Source organism: Pagrus pagrus, assembly GCF_965226575.1.
Source record: "Pagrus pagrus genome assembly, chromosome: 24".
NCBI classification, from domain to species: domain Eukaryota; kingdom Metazoa; phylum Chordata; class Actinopteri; order Spariformes; family Sparidae; genus Pagrus; species Pagrus pagrus.
Genome location: NC_140206.1, coordinates 10,184,324 through 10,212,307, shown reverse-complemented (window position 1 = coordinate 10,212,307; position 27,984 = coordinate 10,184,324). Strand labels below are relative to the sequence as shown.

Below are 27,984 nucleotides of genomic sequence, written 5' to 3'. Positions count from 1 at the left end.
TTTTCTTGTTGCTGGGCCCATCAGGAAGAATATCAAACCCCTCTCCTCATTTCTGTGTGTATTTTGAGTCAAAGGACACCAGAATCAGATTTGTAGGTGTTTATGCAGCATCTGACATAACAAGTGTACAAATTGGAGACACAGTATTAACATGTAAGATAGTCATGACGCATTGAAACAGTAAAAACAAAACAAATGAGTACTAAATAATTTGAACAGTGATTGAACACACTCCATCAGTCGGTCGCAGCAGCAGTGTTCAGACTGCAGCCTGATCGTCTTCACTGTAAACTCTGGCGGTGTGAATACAAACAGTATAAAAAGGAGCTTCTTCTGAAGGCTGGAACATGTTTGTACATCAATGTACGAAACAGATCTTTACTGAGGGCGCACAAACCGGCGCTGCTGTGTAATTTGGTAATCATTAGTCCTGTGCAACAGTGCTACTTGTACATACAAACACAAAGGCCACTTTGGATACAGATTTACATTATCAACAAGTTAAATTAACACGTGCAAACCTGAAATAAGGCACTTAGTTTCTTTAAGGATTATGCAGCCATTTAAAAGCAATTTCTCCAAGGCATCAGTTTACTGAGCAGCAGTTGGATAACACATGATACGTATGGAGCATATATTGATCTATGTCAACAGTTTTTACAGTAGTGATTCCAAGCTGCGTCAGCTTGAAGGAAACAACAGCATAATGTGCGTATAGTTGGATCGGCCACAGTGAGGCCCGAGCCTCTGCAGATCCCGTCCTCCGTCTTCGTCTCCTCCCCAGCTGAACCGGTGGAGGCCCTTCTGTCCAGGCCTGGTGTGCTGTCACCAGAGGCTGGAGGGGCGCAGTATGAGCCCAGACACTTCCTGAAGAGTCTGAACCTCCCTGAGCTCACAGAGCAGTCTCAAAGATAACCAAGTTACCATCCGCCGTTTCTGCGTGTCCGTTTGAAATATTGGGACGGCTTCTGCCCTCGTAGGCCTGAAAAGACAGCGTTTACAAAATCAGATTCACTGAAGAGAAAAGCTTTTCATATTTTATAAAAGTAATGTGAAGGCTCAACCTCACCTCTTTAGCTGCCTCTAGTAGAGCTGCAGCCTCCTGTTTGCCGGTCTGCTGCACCATTTTATAAAAGATGCCGTCTTTATCTTTAAGCAGGGTGTAAGGCTCGTCATAGGCGTGAATTTTCCCTGCATCTAGAACCTGCAGACAAAGTCATAGTTTAGTATTAATTAATTTAATGTGGGGTCCTTCATACAGTGAACAAACAAGCTGCTAATATTTCCAATAATATCAGAGTGGCTGAATAAACTCCAGAGGACTTCAGATCAACACAAAACTAAAGTATTGTTCCAGTGTTTTCTCTCATACTCTGTCAGGATGAACTGAGCCCACAGCTGCAAAATGACAACTTGAAACCACAAGAGGGCAGCAAACACAAAGCAACTAGTGTTATGAGACTGTTAATCCCTTAATGTAGAAGTTGTGATCTCTGTTAACTGTGTGGAGGACTGAGATCTGTCTTCACTTTGAAAAGTTTGAGCAATAATTCAGTATTTTGGAAATTCTTATCTCTCATCTGTAGGTATGGACCCACAGTCTGAGAGCATAAACATCCTCCAAGTTCACAGATGTTCACCTTCTTGGTTGTTTAAATTGTACACAAACAGACATGTGACTGTTAGGGGGAGTAGCATGCTGGAAATAGTTCTCAATCTCTCGGCCTGTTACATTCAGTGAGCAGTGTTCAGGCACCAAACCTGGCAACCTCAATTAGACTTTGCTGCACACAGTATTTCAGCTGTTGAAGTACATAGTTCAAGCACATAACAAAATGAGAAGTTGAATCTTTAGGGTGGTTAATTAGTGAGCTTTAGAGGAAGGTTTTTAATTTCTCTAGTTTCATATTTAATGTTCAGACATAAGAGTGGTATCAATCTTCTCACCTAACTCTTGAAAAGAAAGCAAGAAATATTTCCTAAAAATGTTTAACTATTCCTCGGGTCACTTGCGCTATGAGCCGAGCTAAATGAACCAAAGTGTCAACATTGCAGCAGCTGTTACTTCCCTTTCCTGTGGGTGTAACTATGCTATTTTCACTATAGAAACCAACATACAGTATAAACCTTAACCCTTAAATGGGGGTTAAAATGTTCAGTTTGTTTTAAACTCATTCAACTTTGAACTGCAGTAGAACTAAATATCAAAAACGTGTTAGAACCTCCAGGTAGGATGTCTTATAGAAGACTACATCACTTTAACCGAGTCTACAGAGAAATAATGTAACTACCAGCTGCTGCAAACAACTCAAGTGTAACTCTGTGCTCTAATAGGTACTTTTTGCAGGAATGTATGGAAGCCCATTTCCACCAGTGTGATGAACCTCAAACTAAGGACTTTGTCTCGTCCACTCATTTCTTGATTTTGAGCTGCTAAGCTCAGCAGACCTACATGGATACCATCGTGGGGTCCGGAGGTTTAGTTTCTCATTATAAAGACTAACAGACTTTCATCATATTGGCAAAAATGGGCTTCCATGAGAATGTCGGAGGACTCACCAGTATCCTGTCGCTGTCTATGATGGTGTTGAGGCGATGAGCGATGGTCAGAACAGTACATTCTCTGAACTTGTCCCGTATGGTTTTCTGGATCAGCTGATCTGTCCTGCAGGGACACAGCGCATACATTATAGACATTAGTTTTGCTGCAGGTGCCTGTGCCACTAGTGACATGAATAAAGGGTTTGATTCATCATTACCACATGAAGAATACCTCCATTTCTTTTTAATGGGACACCATAGATACATTTAAAAGCACCACTATACACTTGCTACAACAGCATACACTAATAGAGCTTGTAAGTATATCACGAGCCATCATGTAGGTGTGGGTCATATTTTCTTCTCTAGCAAGAACAAAGATGGAAAAACTACACAGTCCTTCTGCAGCCATTTTCTATTCTCTACTACGACTGCCAGTGAGGCTGTGTCAGCAGTACCTGGGGTCCACGTTGGCTGTGGCCTCGTCGATGATGAGGATGCGGTTCTTTCTCAGGACGGCTCTGGCCAGACACACCAGCTGCCTCTGGCCCACGCTGAAGTTGGAGCCCGACTCGGCCAGAACCGTCTCCAACTTACCGGGCAGCTCCTCCACCGCAGGCTTCAGCTGCACCTGCAGGACACATGGACACACTCAAGATTATTACAGTGCAGTGTGATGTTGATGCTGAAGCATTTAAATTACGACTCGGTCATTTAAGACTGTGACTAATAATTTTAAATGGATTTGTGCACACCACCCATCACTAATGACTCCCATCAGTCAGTAGTTCAGATAGATGAGGGGTGGAGGGGTTGTTCTTGTCTTCAGCTTCTTAATGTTTGTATTTTTATCCTTGTTATTACATTTTTAATCATGCGTCTGTACTCTTCATTGTCTGGTGTGTTTCTGACCTCTTGCAGAGCGTTCCACAGCTCTTCGTCAGTGTGTTGGTTAAAAGGGTCCAAGTTCTTCCTCATGGTGCCTGTGAACAGCACTGGGTCCTAGAAAAGAGGAAGGCAGAGGTCAGAGGTCACTCTACAGACAAGTGTAGTGTGAACAGTTTTTAAAGTTAAAGTGACACATTAAGTTTTTCTGTAGGTGGGTGGGATGTAGGTGACAATCAAATAGCACCAGTTGGTCAAAAGAAGTCCGATTACATTTGTTTTCCAAAATGGAGTTTCCCCTTTTTATTTTTTATAAGAAACCATTTGCCTCCAATGAGTTGATGATGATGTTCTGTATTTCTACATGTTCAACTTGCCAGTCATAATGTGTCTTCTCATAAAATGAGCTCATCACTGGTGGAGTTTTTAATGCACGTCAAGTGGAGGTGGTCTCATGTTTACCTGTGGGATGATGGACATCTTCTGGCGCAGGTCATGGAGGCCGATCTCAGAGGTCAGAATGCCATCGATGTAGATCTTCCCCTGAGGCTCTGCCAGGCGGAACAGAGCTGAGACCAGAGAGCTTTTCCCAGCACCGGTCCGACCCACAATACCAACCTGACACAGGAGAGACACGCAGACTCATTATTGTCCATTGTGCAAGTTGACAAGCAGGCTGACATGAACCGTATTTGGTCCAATGAAGACACAAAGATGCCCCACCTTCTCTTTGGGTCGGAACATGGCTTTCATGCTCTGCAGCACCAGCGGTCCGTCCTCACTGTAGGAGAAGCTTACTCGGTCAAAGGTCACCAGGCCTTTGCTGGGCCAATCGGGAGGAGGACGCTTGTGGGTTTCCCAGGGTGCTTCACTCTCCAACTCAGTGTACTCCACCACTCTCTCCACTGACGTCATCTGAAGACAGAAGAGATGGAGCATATTTAATTATGATTTTTCTTCCCTTCCATGATTTTTTTAAAGATTTATATTTTTACATAGAACGTATACAACTGTCTCCTTTGAGATTTTGTTGAGGCATGCAACAAGAAGAACATCTTACCATGTTCTCCACCTCGGCACTCTGTCTAACACCCCACTGGAACATGCCCATCAGTGTGACAGAGTAGGATAGAGCCAAACCAACAGCGCCAGCTTCCAGCTCTGACAGGAGACGGGAAAAAGATGTTTTATTGAAATATAAGACACTCGCTTGATCTTTGTACAAAATCACTGAGTCAACATCTTATATGTGTTAGAAGATTAGAAATCTCCCTCACGGTTTCTGAGCAGCAGGCAGCCAAAAGTGGTGATAGTCACAAAGATGGAGCAGATGCCATCAAGACGGAGAGCAAACCAACGAGAGGTGGTCAGGAACAGGAACCAGGACTCTGTTCAGGACGAGAAAACATGTTATTGACACTGGAGAGCTCACAAAAACTTCCTAAGGATGAACGTTGAATGTGAAAGTGCTGAGGCTGAGACTGACCTGAGTGCAAGTCCTGATGGGCGTCGAACATTTTCTGGAACCTCTGCTCTGCTCCGAAGGCTCGGATCGTCCACAGGCCCTGAAGAGACGAGGACAGGTGGGAGAAGACTGGACTCCGAGCTGCAGGAAGATTAACACATATTATATACGTGATATAGATACAGAAGAGCCTTGACACACACACTGTTGAACTGTGTGGCACTCACTGGTGGACTCTAGACGCTTGATGTCTCTGGAGGTCTGCAGAAAGTAGCGACGCAGGTAGATGAAGAAGAGAAGGAGGGGGAGCACAGGGATGAGGATCCAGGGGATCACTGACACCGACACCGCGACCACACCAAGAATCTGCAGGAACACCTGCTCAGAGGGAAAAAATTCAATCTGATTACTGTTTGACAATTTCAGGAATGTGGCTCTCTGGGGGTTAGGATGCATCATGTTCCTAGCTGCTAGTTGGTGTGAGATCTGTCCTTACAGCAGTGAAGTCCACAAAAGTCCACGGCATGTTAGAATCCAGCTGGCCGATGTCCTTTGAAAACCTGTTCAGGACTCTTCCTGAGATGAGACAGAAGACAATATAGAGAATATCATACAGTGGAAATAGAAACTTTGCAACAAAACGTTAGTTTGGTGAAGAATCTTAAAGTGATTTTTGCTTAGAGGGCCTCAAAAGAGGACAGTAACTTCAGAGAAACACATCTACGATACGATTGGAAACTAAAGTCTATGACCTAAAAGACTCGTAACAGGGAGGATATTGTTTACTCATGTTAATCTGCATTACTTCTACTAACTAATGCCCAAAATATGATCAATAAGTGATTAATAATTAAAGGTAATGTTGAAATTTGCTCACCGATTGGGTTGATGTCAAAGAAGCGAACAGGTGTTTTGAGTATGGTGTTGAACATGCGGTTGTGCAGAGACTGTGCACACCTCACCAGCACGTGAAAGAAGAGCAAATTCCTGATGAAGCCAAAAATGATGGTGGCTAAAGTCAAACCTGAAGAAAATAACAGACAGCAGAATATTTACTTTTATTGAAATGCAGTGCAGGGGACACCACATTGAGCAGTGGGAATGAAAATGTGTGTTTTCAGATTACCTCCATAGATTCCCAGGTAGAAGTTTAAGTTCAGCTCTTCGGTGGCGTTTTGACCGTTTTGGATGATGGTGCTGTTAGTGGTAGTCAGCTTCTCTTGCTCTTCAGCCCTGACCAGTGAAAATATTATAAAGTTACACAAAATATCAGAAGAAATCAGAGACCTGGAATATACAAATACTGTGGATCAATCTGCATAATATAATTTGTTGTTTTTAGTCATTTTCATACTTACCAGTAAGCCAGCCACCAGTCCTGCACGATGTATGCAACCTGGAAGATAAAAAGGAATGAGAAACAGGTCTTCATGTGCGCTAGACTCACTGAGCTAACATGTAGAAAGTGAAATAACATTCATTAGTGCTCTACTGAGCTTCTTGTGTACCTGAGCCAGAATGTTAATCAGCACGACAAAGAGCAGAACCAGGACGTTGGCTCCAGCTCTCAGGTATTTCACATACAGACTCACACCGATGGTTCCTTGAGCCCGACTCTCCTCTGCTACCGTCTGCACCGGCTCTGCCTGTGTGGACAACAATGGATTAACTCAGTTTACACACAAGAAAAATAAATGTATTTCATTAAACAACAAGGGATCAATTGATTTAACTTCCAGTAAGTGAACAAACAGGGGAATCAAAATGTGCCAAAGTAAATGTCGCACCGAGTCTTAGGATGTGGGTCGGACAAACAAACAAACAGAGGAAATGATGCACGAACCGGTAACTGGTCTCCATCTTTGACTGAGTGCACAGATGAGGCCTGCGAGAGCACCGAGTTCTGGGACAGAGTTCTGTTCCTGGCGGCGATGTCCTGAGGAGGCTGCTGCTGCTGCTCCTCCTCTTCCTCCTTCTTCAGCAACGAGGTGAAGTCCACTCCAGACTGCTGCAGCTCTGTATACGTCCCCTTTGCCACCATGTGACCCTGAGAAGAGCACACACAGATTGGTATGTAAACACAGAGCACCTACACACTATCTCATCATGTATGGATGACCATTCAACCTGAAGATGGAGCCAGAGGAAAGCTGATGGACTACAATAAAGTGACATTACCATCCTTTATTCATAAATACATAAATAAAAGTATTCTTGTGACCCTGAGGCAGCTGGTGGAACGGATTTCAATCACTAAATTGGATAAATGGTCAATAAGTTCAGCCTCTCTGTAAATTGGCACCCATTATGCTCTACTTTATGTTTTTATTATTATATTAGTTGATTTCCATGTTATACTTACACTAGCCAACTTCACTTGAGTTTCTTTCATGTCCTATTGCGTTAAACATATGTCGTACTGGTCATAACAGTCAAGCAAAATGACAATAAAAGTGCCCATCCTCCTCTGGGTCATCTAGCTTTGCCTGATACCACGACATGCAGCAGTAACGCTGAGCTACTACAGTGTGAGCAGACTCCAGTGCACCCGGAGCAGCAGCTGATGGACCTGCAGTTTGTGGAGCGCTGCAAATTTAAACCACACAAATCACTGCTGTCAGCGGCTGCCTCAGGGCAAACGTACAGAGTCTCTGTGCTAGGAGCATCCATAGAAAATCGTTTTCCCCGTTGCCATAGAATACAGCCACTTTTTAAATGAGCATGCTACTTTTTTCTGATTCAGGACATTGACTTTTTATCTTTATTTTTTTAAAATGTAATCTTTATTTTACCAGGAATATTCCCATCAAGATTCCAGATCTCTTTTACGAGGGAGTCATGGCCAAGACAGCAGCACAAGAAGTTTCACATTAATCAAACAGACAAAACATAAAATTCTCCACAGAACAATGGAGCACTTATCGTGTGTTATGATATGATATGATATAAAGTACTGGCTTCGGCATGCAAAGGACGGACAACCAAGTATTTTCTATTGTATTCCAAATCCCTGTACATGACTCACACGGCAGGTATGGACCATTCATTGATCTAATTTGTAGACAGAGAATTAATAATGAATGAACGACTGCCACACTATCTCTTAAATCACTCGTGTGTGTACTTAAGAACTAATCTGGCCCTAGCAGGTGGCCCATTGTGCTGGGGGGTTAAACAAATAAGTATTTTGTAATAGTGTAAATACTGCTCATGCAGTAAGGACTGAGCACATAAAGGACAAACCTCTTTGAGCACCAGAATCTGGTCGACTGCCTTCAGGTACTGCAGCTGGTGTGTAACCAGGATACGAGGCTTGTTCCTCAGGAGGCCACAGATGCACCTGAAATACGGATGTGAAGATATGTCAGGTTTACCACTAACATATATATATATATACATATATATATATATATATATATATATATATATATATATACACAGTACAGACCAAAAGTTTGGACACACCTTCTCATTCAATGAGTTTCCTTTCTTTTCATGACTATTGACATTGTAGATTCACACTGAAGGCATCAAAACTATGAATTAACACATGTGGAAATATGTACTTAACAAAAAAGTGTAAAACAACTGAAAATACGCCTTATATTCTAGTTTCTTCAAAGTAGCCACCTTTTGCTCTGATTACTGCTTTGCACACACTCTGCATTCTCTTGATGAGCTTCAAGAGGTAGTCACCTGAAATGGTTTTCACTTCACAGGTGTGCCCTGTCAGGTTTAATAAGTGGGATTTCTTGCCTTATAAATGGGGTTGGGACCATCAGTTGTGTTGTGCAGAAGTCAGGTGGATACACAGCTGATAGTCCTACTTAATAGACTGTTAGGATTTGTATTATGGCAAGAAAAAAGCAGCTAAGTAAGGAAAAATGAGTGGCCATCATTACTTTAAGAAATGAAGGTCAGTCAGTCCGAAAAATTGGGAAAACTTTGAAAGTGTCCCCAAGTGCAGTCGCAAAAACCATCAAGCGCTACAAAGAAACTGGCTCACATGAGGACCGCCCCAGGAAAGGAAGACCAAGAGTCACCTCTGCTGCGGAGGATAAGTTCATCCGAGTCACCAGCCTCAGAAATCGCAGGTTAACAGCAGCTCAGATTAGAGACCAGGTCAATGCCACACAGAGTTCTAGCAGCAGACACATCTCTAGAACAACTGTTAAGAGGAGACTGTGTGAATCAGGCCTTCATGGTAGAATAGCTGCTAGGAAACCACTGCTAAGGACAGGCAACAAGCAGAAGAGACTTGTTTGGGCTAAAGAACACAAGGAATGGACATTATACCAGTGGAAATCTGTGCTTTGGTCTGATGAGTCCAAATTTGAGATCTTTGGTTCCAACCACCGTGTCTTTGTGCGAAGCAGAAAAGGTGAACGGATGGACTCTACATGCCTGGTTCCCACCGTGAAGCATGGAGGAGGAGGTGTGATGGTGTTGGGGTGCTTTGCTGGTGACACTGTTGGGGATTTATTCAAAATTGAAGGCATACTGAACCAGCATGGCTGCCACAGCATCTTGCAGCGGCATGCTATTCCATCTGGTTTGCGTTTAGTTGGACCATCATTTATTTTTCAACAGGACAATGACCCCAAACACACCTCCAGGCTGTGTAAGGGCTATTTGACCAAGAAGGAGAGTGATGGGGTGCTGCGCCAGATGACCTGGCCTCCACAGTCACCGGACCTGAACCCAATCGAGATGGTTTGGGGTGAGCTGGACCGCAGAGTGAAGGCAAAAGGGCCAACAAGTGCTAAGCATCTCTGGGAACTCCTTCAAGACTGTTGGAAGACCATTTCAGGTGACTACCTCTTGAAGCTCATCAAGAGAATGCTAAGAGTGTGCGAAGCAGTAATCAAAGCAAAAGGTGGCTACTTTGAAGAACCTAGAATATAAGACATATTTTCAGTTGTTTCACACTTTTTTGTGAGTATATAATTCCACATGTGTTAATTCATAGTTTTGATGCCTTCAGTGTGAATCTACAATTTTCATAGTCATGAAAATAAAGAAAACTCTTTGAATGAGAAGGTGTGTCCAAACTTTTGGTCTGTACTGTAATATATATAATATATATATATATATATATATATATGAGATATTGTGTTAGAGTTGGACACAGTAATTCTATTTGGGATTTGTTTTTCTTTCTGTGTGCCTTCCTCTTCCATTTCTCTGGAGTGTAACAGGAAGAGTGGGGCCAGTTTCAATTGTCTGCCTGACACCAGCAGCACCGCACCTCTTCCTGACTCGGCTTAGTTCTTTCAAACACTGGAAACCTTTTCTTGATCTTCATTATGATACAATACAGACACACTTCCAGCCCTCTTTTTACGGGAACTTTCTCCTGCACTGAGGGATTTCTTTGAAGCTCTCTACCAGGGGGTGTTGACCAGAACACGCCAGGATTTTGCCATTTGGTAGATCAAATAAATCCCCCCTGCTGGAGTTTAACAGCGTGAGACCTCAACCTGCTGAGCATTTAGACAGACGGAGGGAATAAAATCCCGGAGACTTGACAAACTGAGGTCACATAAGATGAGAAGGAGAGTTCATGGCTGAAACACTCACTGTTCAAAGAGGTGTCTCCCAACTTCAGCATCCACAGCACTTAAAGGATCGTCCAGGAGGTAGATGTCTGCATCCTGATACACAGCCCTGACAAAACACACACAATTTTGTTAGCCAGCATGCAGCTACTACATCTTGTAGAAAGTTCACTAACTTGGTTTTCTTACTTGCTGCTAACGCTATGCCTCTGAAACAGCAGATCAATCTATTCTCTTGGAGCATGTCGTTGGCATCAAGTGTTGTACTATGTAGCGCCCCGTCAAAATTTGCTTGACAGGGAGTGTAGTTCTTCTTGTGTTTAGCAATTTTAGGTTCACTTTTCCTCCCGAAAGGTGCCATCATTGCAGACACAACTATAACTTATCATCTCACTGTTACACCGGAGATATGCAGCTGTACTGCACTGAAACTAGCTGATCCATGTTGTGCAAGATTGTCACAGACAGTTAAATAAAAAGTAGAAACAGAGATATCATTGTTTTTATTCCACACCTTTATCTTCCTAATTCAAACTTGGTGCTTCAGGTGTGTTAAGCTAGGAGCTGCTAATGTAGCCTGCAGCTGCTAGCATCAGACCCAACAGATGCAGACTCAAGTGACATCACATTATCAGACGATAATATAACAAATGATGTGATTTAAAAAGTATAATAATAATAATTTGGACTGTGCGCTGACCTCGCCAGGTTGACACGAGCTTTCTGTCCCCCGCTGAGTGTGGCCCCTCTGTCCCCGATCATCGTCAGGTCTCCATCAGGGAGCAGCTCCATGTCCTGCACAGACAGACAGCACGATACCTTCAACATGGAACTGAAACATCACAATAATATATAAATATATATAAATTCAGAGAAGACATGACTGAGGTGACCTTTAAAGTGACACATTGGGTGTCATACGATCTGGCAGCCTTGCAATGTTATGAGGTAGAAAATCAGGGACTGTCAGGGACGACCTCCTGATGAACTTAACATGTCTGAACATGTACAGACAAGGAATTTATGCCATAAAGATGCTTTTACAAAACAGAAGGGGGCGTTCAGGAAATTTCTACATCTGCCTGATGAAGTTATGTTAACCATTTCATCCTTAGACATCCTTCGATGAAACCTTTTAGACACACTCATTATATTGTAATAAATGTCAAACATTTGCTGGGCCAGCTTCTTAAATATTTGTATTTTCTGCTTTTTCTGAAGACAGAACATAAAATGAAGACATGGAAATCTCATTTTAGGCTTAAAGAAACTGTATTGACAATGTGATTCAATAATTAATGAAAATAAGCCTATCCTTATGTCCAGCTAATATCAAACATGATAGATGTGTTTCGAACTCTGTCACTAACTGTGTTAAAACACAGACGACCTGTTAAATATACACATGGGCAAGAAAACACGTCTTTCTAGTAAAAAGTAACCACTGTTTTTCACAATGTGAAAACTGATGCAAGCGGGTGAAAATGCAATAAATGAGTCAGCAGTTAAACATTATGCGACTGAATATAAAAGACGGTTTATGGAGTACAGATAAGTCATACATTAAATGAGATTACTCGTAAAAACTGCAATGATAGAAGATGATAATTGTGTTCGGTCTGTGTCAGAGCAGAGCATTTAGTTCAGACAGGTGTGTTTTAAATTGGATAATTTAGTTTCCTTCTGCCAATTACAAGTGGACAAAGCCACAGGAATTGCAAGTAACTCATTGACTGCACACAGCCTGAGCAACCTCTCCTCCAGTGATTGTGACACTGAAGTGCAATCATGGCTCATCCTCTGCTGTTGGTCAGACATGTGAGAGAGCGGAGGTGTCTCACACTGTCACATGTGCAGTTAAGTTGTAGTTCTCCATAAATTGAGCTCAGACAGACATGAAAGGCTTAGCAGCAACAAATGGCACCTTATTAATATTCTCAGCCACAAAGCAGCCTGAGGAAAGTTAGCAACCAACGGTCTTCAGTTAGGACTCCTTTTGTGTGTCCTCTGACATTCAGTAACAGTTTACGGATCACTTTTGTCATGTCACTGCAGTCCATGGCTGAGGAATGACTGAAAAAGCACCTAGTCAGCTTGTTTTCAGAGCTATTGTGTCTTTTATAAACTGGTTGCTCCTCTTCCTGTTTCAGCTGGTTTGCGTAATCTCACATTTTCAGATTCATAGCCTCGGCTTCTATCAGATAATGTGTCAACACAACACGCACCAGTTTAAAGCCCCTGAAAAACTGGATCTAAATCTTAAATATTTGTTCATAACATGACATTCATGGATATATCGGCATATGAAAGGATAATGTTATAAATAAGTCAGGTGCCTTTATGTACACAAGCTTTCCTTGCTGTAATGATTGCTCTTCACACTACTTTGAATATATCTTTGCACAGACAGAGGTCTTGGTCTCCAGTGACTTCAATTGGAGAGACAAAGTAAACAAACCCTTTTGTGAGCAGTGGTACTGAAGAGGAAGGACCACACCAGCTTCTAACTGGACCTAATCGACAGTTACAGGTATGTTTTCACGTTGTTTAACGATCTGCAACTAATTGGCTTTCCCCTCTGCAAAACTGATGTTAATGGTAAACTTTTTTAATGGTAAAGTGTGTTTAGTCACTCCTTTAACTCAGGGAAAGGAAAAGACATGTTCTTATTTGAATGAGGCTTTAGCAGGAAAGCTATGGTGGGTTGTTGTTCAGACTAGTCTGTGGCAAATGCCTTTAGATCGTACAGTATCCAATACGTAGACGGATACTGCAGCGGTATTCCATCAAATAAAAATAGTTTGACCTTTTTGTCTAAAGGGGGACACAAATCTACTTACTCTCAGCTGGACTTAAAAAAATCAGCTCATCTGTTTTACCGGAACTGTGTGGGGGTGGTTTGATAAGATTTGATTTACAGTAGCCCGGCCAGCACCGTACGCAAACAACTCCACACATTTCATCACATTTTGATTGATATGATTTCTGCACGGATGTAGCCAACATCACATTTTTCCGACTGAGCCCTGCACTGCAAACCAGCGAGGAGAAAACAGTGTGTTCTAACATCTACTACTCAAAATGAAAAACACACATGCCCAAGACTAAGACCATTTTTAAGAAGCGTCTTAGCCCCATGCTAAAAAAAACTTTCACACCGACACATTCCAGTTTGGGCTAACACCTGTCTTTGCCAGGAGCAGGTTAACAGCTAGTCGGACAAAGTATCAATCATGTTCGTGACCTCTTCTGTTTGTTTTACATGTAATGAGTCAGGCCTTTATCCGTCTGAACTACAATGTGTACTTATTACACTGCAAAATGTAATCGGAGGTAATGATTAAACTCTCTCACCCTCTTCAGAGCACAGGCTTTGATGACTCGCTCATACTTCTGGGGGTTCAGCTCTTTCCCAAACAGGATGTTACTGCGGATGGTTCCAGGGAACACCCAGGGCTGTTGGGCTGCGTAGGTCAGCTGACCTTTGACCTTTAGTACCCCTTTATCATCAGGCAGCTCTCCCAGGATTGAGCTCAGCAGTGATGACTGGACGGACATAAAGAAAGGTGTGATATTAGCTGTCTGAAACATGTCCACAAGCTACTAAACTTAAGTGTCTTCCACAAATCACAGCTAGCTGCTTTCTGACTCTGAAATGACGACATGAGGAGGTAACAGACCTTTCCAGCTCCCACCGGTCCAATTACAGCCACCAGCTGATTTGAGTTCAGAGAGAGGGAGACGTTCTGCAGAGACGGAGCATCCAGACTCTGCAGGAGGTACAAAACATATTTTAACATCTTATATAGTAATAACAACCCTGAATTGATGTAGTTACTGTCTGTAAAGACTGGAAACTTTTTGTTTATGTTCTTTTTGGTTTATGTTTACTGTAATAATACAGCTGCACAGTGCACACATGGCATGGACACAGCACTGCAAGAAAAACTGCATCACAGCTTCCATTTCAAGGATTCCTGTATATGTTGCACAGATATATAAGATATTTATCTACATAGAGTTTAGATGCACTCGGGGGCAATTTCCATCATATCATCAGTTGCACAAACAGATATTTTAGGTTTTACTTCTACACCTTATGCTCTGCCCCTTCATGGTAATTTTACACTTAGGTTGTAGTAAAGTCAATTTGCTTTTCAATTAAATTCAAACTTTATTTCAGACCCGCAGTGTTTTCTAGGCTTATGTGTACCAAGAGCTGCTCTTCCTAAGGCTGGTCTACCAATACAAATATGATAAAGTGATATTAATGTAGTTTTCAAAGGCATTCTGTGAGCACAACAGTGGGCAGTACAAGGTTAAAGAAGATTCCTAGACTGGTTTTATCTAGTGAACTGTCTCTGGGTGAACTTGGTTCTATGTACCAGTGAACACAAGGAAACCAACCTTGTCCCAGTAGCATGTCAAGTCCTGAATCTCCACTGAGGCGTCCTTATTTTTATCTGGATTCTTCTCATCCTGTGGCAGTGCGGGGCTGTTTTTTTCCATCTCATTCAGCAACAAGAACTCCTTAACCATAAAAAAAAGAAAGAAAGGAGATGATAGCATTAGAGCTGGACCTACAGAGTGACACCACATGAGAGTTGAGAGATTAGCAGCCTGAACTGTGAGAGCAGCAAAAGCCAAACACTGTAGACATTTATACTGCTGCTTTCATTGTAGAAAGACCAGGCAAGAAGACCAGCTGAAGGCTAGTATATCAACTTCAAGTCATCCAAGTCTCCATCTAATAAGAGAATGTTTGTAGATTAAGTTTTAAATTTAAAAAATGCCGTTTTCTCCCAAAAATTAATTTAAACCATTAAGCCAGCGATAATAGGCAATTGGTGAAACTTAGAATACACGTACACAGTCACAAAACAGAGACAAACTGCAGTGAGTTTGTTTGACATGACAAACTCAGTTGAAATGGTGGTGTCAACATCCAGGTGAGACTGTGCTTCTGCACAGGATCACAAAACAAAGAGCTCAGCAGAAGCGGGCCTGCATGAAGGAACCATTATTTACAATGATTTTAAACATGCATTGAAGCTGTGCCAGGTCCATCTCAAGTCTGAGTAAGAGCAGGGTCTGTTGACTTAAATTTATCTCCCACATTCGACTTTTAAGAAAGAGCAGCGCACTTTCATGACTCCCACTGATAGCACTGCTAACTATGTTGTTTTAGATATACAAAAAAAAGTCAAATTAAACATAATGAAATCCCAATACTAAAGCACAAAACATAAAATCAGCATACCTGAATCCTGCGGATGCTAACACGGCACTCAAACAGCTTCTCAATAGCACTTGGGAAGAAGAGTGTGACGGTGAGTCGCACAGCAGTGTACAGCGACACGGTCACAAACACACGGCTGGCTGTGATGGGATTTCCCAAAAGGACGTAGATGGTGAAGGTGATGAAGACAATGATCTTGCTGGCGCAGAAGAAGGAGGCCATGTTCAGGCCTCGTAGGTAGGAGCTCTTCATGATCTTGGAGATCTCTTTGCTGAGACGACAGAGAGAGACATCATACATTGTTGGATGATAACTAACATGTGCCTTGAATTTTCCTCATAATAATGAAGGTGTGAATGGTTGAATCTTCCCAATAAACCCCATAAAGCCTTAATTATTAGAGGCACATGACTCTTAGTTATTTCCTTTGATCTATGAAATGATCCAGATCACGTCAATTAGGGATGACGGTTGAGAGAAATTAGAGGTCAGAAGAGACGAAGATTTTAATACTGGCCTCCTTTGTTAAATGATTTGGGGGAATTTGCCCAAAGTCTTTGCAAAACCAGACCTTTTCACAACTGGACGTCAAACAAGGGAGTCTTATCATTTACTACATCACCACCATGAGCGTACGACTACTGCACAGTCATGTCAAAAGATCTAGCAGATAGAGAATTTACAGGAAGATAGAGGAGCTCAGAAAACAGAAAACATTGGATAACAGGTAAACAGTTTAATAGGAGATCTTTCCACAGAAGCCCAGGATGATGCAGGTGTTTATATTAGATGAGAACAAAATCAGGCCACGGAAATAACAAAGCTGCATGTTGTGGGTTGCTATGGCAACACACACACACACACACACACGCACACACGAAAAGGTAGCACGATTATAAACTGCATATTCCACTAAGATAAACCAGCAACAACCAGTTTCAGCAAGTTTAACCCAACAAGAAAGTAGTCGGCTTCTCTCTTTAGTGATTAGATTAAGAAGACGCCTAGTTGAGAGGAGTGGGCGTTCCCCAAACCCTGAATGGCAACGTGTCAGGTGGATGTCGTTTCCACTCAATCCGGCACTGAGAGCGACACATGTCACTGCACTGTACCGCAGGACAACAACGTGACACATGTCCCATTAGCAGCATTAACATTACGGATTAATATACCAGTCAAACTGGTTATACCACCTCACAACTGGATGCCTCTGCCAAACAGTAGAGTTGCGGTTTACATCCTCATTGGTCCAGACTCGTGTAATATATTAAGTGAGGACTTTAAAGGAATTGAATAAAAGGCATGACACTGACGTGTATGATTCCAGTGAGAAACATGCGGTCTTCACTTAGAGACTATTTTTACAGCGGAGCACTGAGGACTGAGAGAGCTTTGTCACATGAAGCCCTATGTCAGAAAAACCAATGAGCTGTTTGTCTAATTAGTGTGCAAGTTCATTGACAGAAACCAAAAAAACAGTGTCCACATGCTTGGGCCAATAAAGCCGAGTAATTTGCAGCAGCTCATGGCATTTTTCAGAGCTGCTGGCGAGACTACAAACATAATTATCACCTACTTGGCTACAAACGTTTCCTGAACTTCATGTAACTGTTTTAGAAATATCAGATAAAGCTGTAAGGAGGCCGGATTAGTTTAGGGCAGGAAATAACTAGGGCAAGCCTCTAAATTATGTTGTTGGTGCAGTGGATGCTGAACAACACATGATAAATTCACAAGATTTGATTTGAGAGAGCGTTCCTCTTCAAATTCTTTCTTTGATCTATAAATATCCTCACTGACAACAAGAATCCCTTCATGTTTTTACCTTCTGACCTCAGAGACCAGAGCAGCGAAGGGTTTCTCCCAGGCGTACATCTTAATGATCCTAATTCCAGACACCACCTCGTTCATTGTGCGGATCCTGCTGTCAGTCAGAGCAGCTGTTTTACTCCTGGAGAGAAAAGTGGAACATTTCAGTTGGCTCAAACGCTGCAGAAATTAAGAAAGAAAAGAGAAGCAGTTTGACACATAATGTTTGCACTGCTTCCTGCACAGTTGGGAACATTTCTGCATCCATTAGGTCACAATTTACTAACAAAAAGCTGCCCAAAGCTATTTGAAGTTTGAAGGTTTGACAAATAGAGCAACAGTACAGTGTGTAACCTGGCAGGTACACCCTGTACTCGTCTTTGTTTTAAGTTGAAGTCATAAACTGTGACTGAGACAGATTTACAACTTCATTACTTGACCCTGGTCTAGTACTGTCTGAACATGCAGTTCATTAAACATCGACACAGGCCAAAATTCTATAAATGGACCAACAGGGAAAAAAAGTTCATGTTCAACTTTTTCTTTTGTCCCTGGAGGGCAATTACAGCAAAGCATAGCACAATACATAAAAGAGCAAAGACATACAGTATGATAAGGGGGAGGGGAGGTGCGCTGAATCCAGCCTGAGAGTCTAACAATGTCACAGGTGTCTAACCTTCAGTGTGTGTGTGTGACTGAGAACATTCATCAACTTCACAGTGTACTAAGCTGAAGCAGCAACATCTAAAAAGTACACGGCACATTGAATAAGTAGCAGTAGAATATGACCATATAATTAACACAGGTAGAGTACAGAGAGAGCAGACAGGTTAATTACATAATCAACATCGTTGCCATCAGAACACCAAGTCCTCTGATTCTCAGACAATACATAACTTTATAGATGATTTTGATGGTTTAGTCAACTCTCTATCACACACTCACACTCCTCTTTTTGCCTCGTATATTCAGCATTATAGGCCTTCCAGACACAATGAGATTTGTGCTGTTCAGCCCAATCACAGTGTGTTGAGCACAGCACTTGGCACTGCTGCTTTCCTTGACGCAGCAACAGCTGCGTGGCATTGGCCATTAGAGATGATGGTTTCAATGAGTGCAGTGGTGCCGTTGTCGTGTTGTGTCTGGAGGGGTCTTTGCCTCAGTCTTTTACGCATTATATCATGTATTGGTGAATAAAAGCTGCAACATTCAACTGCTTTATCAATGATTTGACGACTATTAGATTAATCAACAAAAGTTTTGATAATCAATTAATAGGTTTGAGGGAAAAAGGAAAAAAATGAACATTTTCTTTGGGTTGTGGACAAAACAAGGCATTTGAGGACAGCATGTTGGACATTTTTTCTGATATTTTCCTGACATCTTAAAGACCAAACAACTGATCAAGTTTTAGAGAATAATTGCCATATTAATGAAGGATGAAAATAATCATTAGTTACAGCTCAATTGATGGATAATGAAACGCTCTCCACTCTGAGATTTCAACTAACTCATGATGTTAATTAGTTAGCGAGCTAGAGCTGAACAAATCTGTAAGCAACAGTCTTGATAGCTGAGAAAATAAAAGTCTTTCACTTCTGCATGGAATTTAAAAACCACTGTTTCAAAAATTACTGTCACTTGAGTGGAAAATATGCATTTGTTATTACTGCCAACTACATGTGCTCTTATAAGGGAAAGCAGGTTCAGTAACAGTAAGTACGAGGGTGGGGAACACACATAGCTCGAGTCGAATTGTGTTACCTGAACTTAGAAAACAGCCTTCCGAACATGGTTTGCACAGGCATCAGGAACATGAGCACCACCATGCCTGCCAAGCAGGACGGCCCAATTTCCACCCACAGCAGCCCCACCACTGCAGCTGCCTGGAGAGGCCCCACCCACAGGAAGTGCAGGAAGATCGTCACCTGTTGAAGAGAAATTACCATGAATGATTTGTAACATTATTGGAAAAGTGCCCCATTTGCCAGTCACATTTTAGTCATAGAGTGATCACCAAGGTTGTTCTGAAGAAGCATGATCATCTCCAATCATTTAATTCTGGGCAGTTTTTATAGAAAGGGGAGAGTCACTTGACAGTTAGTTACAGAAGACTTTAATCTAAACCAGCATGAGAGCACGGCATGGTCTAATTAACAGCCCCACTGCCAAGAAACAAAATGCCCTCAAGAAACTGTGGAGAGTTCACAGCAGGCTCTGATTAAAACGAAACTCAAGCGCAGACAAATTGGATTTGGTGCTTTGGGCTAGGAGATACATGCCTGGCGTGAGACACAGTAACCACACACGCAATATTAAAATACATCACACCCATCAACACAAACCATCTTGCAACTGTTATCATGCCTCAAACGATTCATGAGTGGTGACTTGCAAAATTAGGTCAATTGTGCATTCCTTGAGTTTACATCACCAGACTACACTCCCTTTTTTCACTTAACAAAAAACACGATCCAGTAACTAGTCAACGTAGGTTCTGAATCATCCGGGTGGGAAGAATCTCAAATTAGACGTCATAGAAGTCATTAAATACTTTTTAATCCTGATTACAAAACAGTTACGTCAGCCACTTCAATTCACAGGAGAGAAACTGTTGGGCAAAACCTTTAGCTTGGATTATATTAGTGTGGCAGATATAAAAAAAACGCACAGTGCGAGATGATATAGAAACATAATACAACTAAAACACAAGTCACACAGAGTGACCGACACAGCAGCAGGTGGAGGTGAGATGGTGTTGATACAGCAGCTGTCTCAATGGGATACTGAGGTAAACACAGCTAAAATCACAGGAAGTATCTTGTCAAAAGAAAGGTAAGGCACACAAACCATGTGCCCATAGTAAATCTGGAGGCACACACAATCAACCTCTGTCGCACAAACTTCCTTTTAATGAACATTTTTGTAATTGCATTTCATTTTGTCAAGTTTTTCTTTAAAAGCTGTGTGCGTCTACAGTGCTACAAAGGTTAGGTGGCAGTGAAGCCGTTTCCTTCACTAGATGGTGGACAAGTAGTTATAAAAAGAGCTGAAGGTTTATGAAACTGTTGCCCTTTAGTATTGCCATCACTTTGCAGCCCTGCTGCTTCTTGTTGTCTTAATTTCACCTACTTCATCAAACTTGTTGACGTCATTGGACAGGAGGTTGACAATCTGGCCAGTGGTGGTCTTTCCCATGGCTGAACTGCTGAGACACAGAGCCTGTAAAGAGACGAGAATCATCAGTGAAGCAGCATCGATCATAAAAACAGAAACTGCCAATTCGACCAGTGGTGTACAAATCTGCAGAATGACATGACTGAAGTTGGCAGACTGTGCCAAGGACAAGAATTCAGGAATTACTTTCCTTGACATCTGTGTTCAGTTGTCCTCCTACTGACCTTCTTGTAGATCATGTGACACATAGCCACTCTGATCTTCATGCCTGCTCTCTGGACATGGAAGAAGTAGAGGTGATGGAGCAGCGCCAGGCCAATGCTGCATATAGACAAGGCAGCTGCATAGCCCAGACTCCGGTAAAGAGCTTGATAGTCCTCTGGGTCGTAACTTTCAAAGTACCGAATCAACAACCCCAAGATGACCGGCTGGATCACTTTAATGACTTCCTGATATGCAGAGAGGGAGATGAAGGGTGAACATGTGAGTGTGAAGGTGGGCGATTATTAACAATTAACAAACCACGGCATGTTCTGATCAAAATCTGCTTAACAGTGCAGTGATTTAGCTGCTGAGCTGAGCTGAAATCTCCCGTTTTAAAATATTTGTCACATTTCTTTTGTGCTAAAATGCTGTTGACAAACCAAGAACACCTGGTTTTATAAATGGTCTGTTTTTTAATGCTTTAAGACTCGATTAGAAGAATTTGTGCAACAGATTATACACCTTATTCAGCTCATTTCAAAAGCTTCTCACACTTACTTCGAGGAGGGTAAAGAATCCCAGCACTGCATACGGTTTCCAGTAACACCTGATGATGGCTTTTGAGAGTCGAGGTTTCCGCAGCTCTTTGGTAGCCATCTGGACCTCATGATCCCAGTATCTGTCACATAAAAGATGCCATCTTATTTGATGCTTTTTTGTTGTCGAAGCTTGAATCTCGATGAGCCACAACTTGCACGTCAGGCGCTGATCGCATAATTAATCAATTAATTAAAAAAAAGAGGCCTTACTCTCACTTAATGGCAACGCTTGCTTGAGACATGTATTGTTAGTATTAATCAGGCCAGCTGTGGTCAAAGGCAAGTTAAGACTTGCTGCTTCATGGTCTTGGTTGCTAATGGCAACACCTGTGGTAGCTCCAGAGTGAGTAATGATTGTCCACTGTAGATGGGAAATCCTTTGTGGTATGTTTATGTTACGTGACTAGTCTTGTCACGATACTGGACTTTCTAGCTTCAATTCAATATCTTGAAATATGTTCAGAAACGGAGCCTATTCTTTTTTAGATTTTTAATAAAAATAATATATAACAAGGGGTCTGTACTATGTGTTGAGTTAATTTATCTCTGACCAAAGTCAAAAGATTGGGAGGAGACGGGCTTATGTGGCAACTGCAGTGGTGTTAGCTCTCCGAGGGAGAGAGGAGAAAGCACAGCAGGTACGGGCATATCGACACTGCGGAAAATGAGTATTGAAAGTGTTTTCAAATATTCAGAATCGATATGTATCAATATATCAAATAAAAGTTGGGTGATTAGAGTGAACCCTTCACATTTTTCAGACAGTGATGGGAAATGTTGCCTGGAACTCAAACGCACCAGTATCCGATACATAGCCAACATAAACACCACAGCCCAAGGTGAAAACTTTTCAGTTGCTACTTTTGGATTATTTTCGTCTGTTAAAAAGGATAATACCAAAACTGAAAGTGTGTTTTTTCTTGAATATGCGATACATACCCACTTCCCTACTCTGCAACTTTCAGTTCCGACTGAACTCCTATATACATACATGTACTGTGTGTGTGTGTGTGTGTGGTCTTTTCTTAGGCTTTGATGAAGACAAAATGTATCTGTATAACCACTCATTAAATATATAAACTATTACAAAAACAATTCAGACTTTGTTTTCCATTTATTTTACTTTTTTCCCCCCACTGTGGTGCCATCAGCGCTCTATGGATAGACTAATTCTGTATCTCAGGAAAAATGTTGCTTTTCATGGCAACTTTTCAACGCTATCAAACAATGACTTGTGACTAACAGAGCGTGGCTGCTTTAAGGACAGCTGCTTTAAGGATTTCATGCTCATTTGGCTACTGATAAATTCAGATTTCACTCTAAGAAGCTGTCATATTACAACTGAAAATATGTAACCCTGAGATAATCAAAAGCTGTCTGTAAAAATCAAGGGTATGGTCCTGTGAAATCCACATTTCTACACTAAATAAAAAAGACAGAAAAGCCTACTTTTCTCTACATATGGATGACACAACCTGAGCATTTTTAGTAGCCGTGGAGTTTACGTGGGTGTATGTTTGGAAGAGGAGTGTTTCTGTTGTGGGAGTTTGTGTTTGGAAGTTAGACATAAACTCAACTCTCTGTTCCTGCACATGTTGTAAAACTGGGCTTTGCATAAACAGTGTAGCGTACATATTTATCTTCATCCATCTAGACTGTTTTGTTGTTGTCCATCACAGCCTGAACTGCGTGAACCTACTGGTAACTTTGGAAAAAAATCCTAGCTGTCAAGTTTTAAGGTCTATGGTTTGACCATGGGATTGACTCATGACTCACGCAGTTATCGCTGCAAGTCATAAAACTGCTTCACTTGATTGGCTTACATAAATTTCTGTTTACTTTTTCAGACTAACGTGTGCTTATTGATTGATTTAATCTATTCAGGCCACTAAAAATCAAACAAATAAAAAAGTTTCTTGTGCAGATGTGAGATTCAGAATTCCACAGTTAAAAACAAGAAATAACAGCCATACATATTCAAAAGAGATCCAAATAAATATTATAAAAAAGTATCATCATAGTATCAAAGCATAAGAGGTCATGACCAGGTGCTTCAACACATGAACAGTGCATCATCCCCTGCTCGCTTTGTTTAGTAGTGCAATAGCTGCGGGTAAAAAGCTTTCTGTATCGTTTTGATCTTCACCGAGGGGTCACAAACTGACAGCAGGAGCTAGGATACACGATGTAAATGATGCGTACAGTCCTGAAGAATAGAGTTCCCACTTTGAGGAATAAAGATCTGAGCTCACCCAGTTCCTGACTCGGTTTAGAGATATTTTGTTTTCCTGACACAAGTTATCAAACCATGACTCAAGGGAAGGGACAAGATTGCGCTGATAAAAGCCCAAGAAAAGAGGAAAATCATGATTGTATTATCATTAATCCAGAACAGTAACAAACCACACACTCTTCTTCCCAAAGGTCAGTTCGGAGTCTATGACTGTCCCAACATACTTGTAGACATCTACACAGTCAATGATCTGATCTTTAATGATCGTAGGCTCAGATATTGAGGCATGAGAAATCTACCACTACATACTTTGTCTTGGACAAAGCTAGCAGACTCACAATGACTGAATCATCAGGCAATGTCAATGTGATCCTGTTCTCACATTTACTTTGCATACAGAATATGAAGTAAAGGTGAGAACACAAGGCTGGCTAGTAGAGCAACATAGTGAGTCTGTTAAATGGCCGTTTACTCTCACCGCCTGTGTTCTGTTTGTTAAAAAATACATCATCTCAAAGCACTGTCAGCCTCATGGCAAAAACGTGGGTCTGATAGTATTAAAGGCTGAAGAAAACTCATAAAAAGTAATCTAGCATGCATTTTATTCCCCTCTAGGTGTTTTAATCAAAGGATAAGTAATGTGATCCTCAGTAGCATACCAGTGTGTCCTAGGCAAATTGCACAGGGTGGAGTGCATGCTCAGTATCCCTCACAAGCTCCTTTTTCAAAAGCTTTTCAAAGATTTTTACTACAAGAGAAGTGAGGGCGACTGGCCTCAAGTGATCAAAAGCTTGAGGCTACTGACTTTAGGTGGGCGATCGGTTTGTTTTAGCACTACCTTATCTCATATACTGCATTTTATCTCTGACGCTATATCATTTCGCGCTAGACACTTCATATCTCAGCCAATTAACACGCCTTCGAGTAATAGCGAGTATAACAAAGGGCACAACCCCTCATCCTGGAAAAATAGACTGGCTTATCACACCTCATATGTACTCAAGAGTCCCTCTGCTGCAAGTGGACAGATAGAAACCTCCCGGAGGCGGTACTTTGCAAATGTACACAAATAAAGTTGCACGTGTGACGCCTCCACTGCTATAACTTAATCCTAGGGGACACACTGTGCTGAGTTTAAAGGTTAATCAGATGGCAAAACAGTGGACAGTGGTTTACAGCCCTCTGCGACAGGATTTTATATGTCTAGAGAGTCAAAGTTGTAAACTTGGATGTAATCGATACTGGAGTCAAATGAAAAAACAGCTTTGCGTGTGACTTATGAGGAAGGAAACAACTCTTTCAAGTTTGATTGACCTGAAGGATACACACAATATAGTACAAGAAGTTTGTTTACCAGAAAACTCCACAGGGCACCTTCAAGTTTCCAAGAGCCTGACAGGAAAGGTTGTGACTCACAGAAAAGATCTACAAATGTGGAAATTTCACTTGGCTGAAGTATTCATTTTTCCCCATTTATGAGAAAATGTTTTTAGTAATGTTTTAAGTCAAAAAGTTAGTTAGTAAGTTAGTTTGTAAGTGTCAGCCGGAGCTGTTGTCACAAATACTACTATCATCTCTTCCTTGTGACATCTTGAATGTCTTTTGAGTGTGGGAAATTTGAGTCATCATCTACAACTGCATTTTAATACATAATATACGTGTAAATCATTTAAATATTTCATGTAAAGGAATAAAAGGTTTTATTTTGACTGTGAGTGGTGAAAACACTCTTGGAACTGGGGCTCCATAAAAGTTAACAGCAACTGGAAAATGTGATTGGACTTGATTTTCAGGGTCTCTCCTACCTGTGCAGGTCCTGGCCCAGTCTCTCAGACTCATCCTCCGCCAGCACTTCGTACAGGTCATCTTCTTCCAGCCTGCGTTTATATCCAATGCGGAACAAAGGATTGAGCCACCTGATGGAAAAAGGGGGGGGGAAATTCAGATTATCATCAATTGCACATGTACTTACAGTTATGAACACTTGTCAGAATCATTAATGTGAATAAATGGACTATTTGGTGTCATTTAAATGTGGAGGTTGGGAAGTTTGGTGTACAAATACTTCATGATGTTTATTTATTTATTTATTTATTTATTTATTTTATTTTGTTGTCCCGTTTTGTATGTACTGATCTGCGTTTTAACTGTTTTAACTGTCTGGATGAGCGAGAGACATCTGAATTTCCCTACTGGGATTAATAAAGTATCTATCTATCTATCTATCTATCTATCTATCTATCTATCTATGAAATTATGTGATTTTTATTACAAGCAAACTGTATTTGCTTGTGAACCAATTTCCCCATTAGACTTAAGTAACCAAAGCAGATTCAACAGGAAATGATCATAAACAACAGGGAACAGGGGGATGATGTGATCTGGGGATGTTTGTGACTCACTCTCAAGACTTTCCTCAACGTGGAACAACTTTTTGTAACTGTGAAACTACAGGTAAACATCACACACATAAAAGCAACTCTTGTTTTTTGTTGTCGGTTTACACTCACCTACTGACAGGTTCATCTGTAAAGAACACACACACTACACATAAGAGCTAACGCTGTCCGGGCGGTACATGTTTAAATCGCCCGCTAACTGTAACGCTAGCTAACACCGGTTACCCTTCGCAACGTTTTGTCGACTTACCAGAAAAATATCTTGGACAAAAGGCCGGCCGTCGCTGCCGGGTTGGTCTTTGCAGCTTTTCTAACTTCTTCCATGGTGGTCCGCGCTCACACGGCAGTTTCTCTCAACTTTGTCCCCCTCGTGAAGACTGCTGCCCCGGGCTATGTAGCGTGACTTCGGAGCACACACATAACGGAGGTCGGTACCCCCGAGGTGTACGTTACGTGGTCCTTCAACTGCACGAGCTAGCTGTTCTAACAGAGAAAGTAGAAGCACCTTGAGTGGCCCCGCCCCCGGAGACTCCTGATTGGCTGAATGGAACGCTCGCCCCCACGCTATTTGCTGTGCCTCGTCTTCCGCGTTCACACGATTGGCTGAGAGTGCTGCGTGCTATACCGCATAACTCATTTAAGTCAAATATACCTTGATTTATTTGGAAAGGAGAGGAAGAAGGTTGGAAATGGCGCTACATTTACAGCCACAATTTACAATATCACGTGAAAGCCTTGTGTCTAACAGCAAATAAGGCATAACATGTTTTATATAAGTTAAATCTTCTGTGTAATTTCTGTAATTTCACTGTTAAACAGACAAGTTTCAATATGATTCAGTTGAACTACACATTACAGGTGCACTATGTATTTTGACCAGAAGAGAAATATCTTCATTGACTGATTATTTCACACCTTAACAATTATTAGTATTCATGACTGAATAAACAAACTGATCTTAAATTTTCCTCTGAGAACAGTTTATTTATTCACCTACAGAAAAAAATAAATATTTCTCAGTTTGTATTATTACCTACTTAATATTACAAATATTTAAATTATTAGTTTAAACTTCTTTTCCAAAAAGAAACAGCGCCCCTTTTAACATGTAATGTATAATATGTTAATGTTTACTCACAGTTTACCCAAAGTTCTGTATTCAAAACAGGTCAAAGGAGTTCAAGTAAACTTACTACCATGTGTGTGTGTGTGTGTGTGTGTGTGTGTGTGTGATCTACTTCTTGTCACTATTACTCAGCAAATCCCCGGTTCCCCCTATCTGTCTGTTTCACACACGCAGTCTTGAACTTGCACAGTCCTGTACTCGCTCCTGGCTTTATCTCCCGATGACGGAGTAATATGTGTCACTTTCGATAAGAGGAAGTGTGCTGATTCATTATACACGGGAGAGTTGGGCAATTTGTTAATCATAATTCGTCCATAGTGACGGCAAACTGCATAAAAATTCCCATCAAGCTTGTTTTGTTTGCTTGCACTCTCGCTGCTTTTCCTTGTTCAAACACACAGAAACACAGTCACACGCACACACGCACACACCACACAGAGGATATCCTGTAAACAAAGGGCAGGCCGTAGATGACAGATGCCCTCTGACACACTGCAGGTGTTTCCTGCACTGTAATAAAAGACCAAGGAGTGGGTAGGGAGACTAAAACGTCTCCCTTCACTCTCCCTCTTCCCTTTCTAAAGAAAACTTCCATCCAGTCACATGTAACCATTATCCCGATACTGACAATCCTAGTGATAACATACCGGTGTTTCCCTGGCCCTCCCACCTCGCACATTTATCCTCCTGTTGATGTTTAGCTAGCCCCGACTGGGAAAAGGGCCTAAGGAGAAAAGCCAGCAGGAGAT

General features: G+C 41.6%; 1 protein-coding gene across 1 annotated transcript; it reads right to left on the bottom strand.

Moving 5' to 3' along the window:
- Nucleotides 1–84: 84 nt before the first annotated feature.
- Nucleotides 85–26,586, bottom strand: LOC311253556 (ATP-binding cassette sub-family C member 4-like). The gene is made up of 31 exons (XM_084347604.1): nucleotides 26,360–26,586; nucleotides 25,516–25,626; nucleotides 21,437–21,557; nucleotides 20,899–21,123; nucleotides 20,630–20,719; nucleotides 19,262–19,425; nucleotides 17,514–17,639; nucleotides 15,710–15,959; nucleotides 14,857–14,979; nucleotides 14,130–14,219; nucleotides 13,804–13,995; nucleotides 11,150–11,244; nucleotides 10,472–10,558; nucleotides 8,135–8,231; nucleotides 6,735–6,938; nucleotides 6,400–6,537; nucleotides 6,250–6,287; nucleotides 6,018–6,124; nucleotides 5,769–5,915; nucleotides 5,388–5,467; nucleotides 5,119–5,269; nucleotides 4,913–5,032; nucleotides 4,704–4,814; nucleotides 4,487–4,587; nucleotides 4,150–4,341; nucleotides 3,889–4,044; nucleotides 3,454–3,543; nucleotides 3,000–3,172; nucleotides 2,560–2,665; nucleotides 1,070–1,204; nucleotides 85–982 (listed from the first exon to the last, which is right to left on the bottom strand). The coding sequence occupies exons 1-31, from the start codon at nucleotides 26,431–26,433 to the stop codon at nucleotides 893–895; spliced, it is 3,984 nt and encodes a 1,327-aa protein (XP_084203730.1). The 5' UTR covers nucleotides 26,434–26,586; the 3' UTR covers nucleotides 85–892.
- Between the last annotated feature and the right edge of the window lie 1,398 nt (nucleotides 26,587–27,984).

Bases quoted from the DNA above. Each gene is read 5' to 3' on its own strand.
- LOC311253556 (XM_084347604.1), bottom strand. From the start codon at position 26,433: ATGGAAGAAGTTAGAAAAGCTGCAAAGACCAACCCGGCAGCGACGGCC. The intron at 14,980-15,709 runs GTATGCTGATTT...TTTATGGTTAAG, and splicing joins TTAGCATCCGCAGGATTCAG to GAGTTCTTGTTGCTGAATGA. The intron at 3,173-3,453 runs GTCAGAAACACA...TGTGTCCTGCAG, and splicing joins TGTGGAACGCTCTGCAAGAG to GTGCAGCTGAAGCCTGCGGT.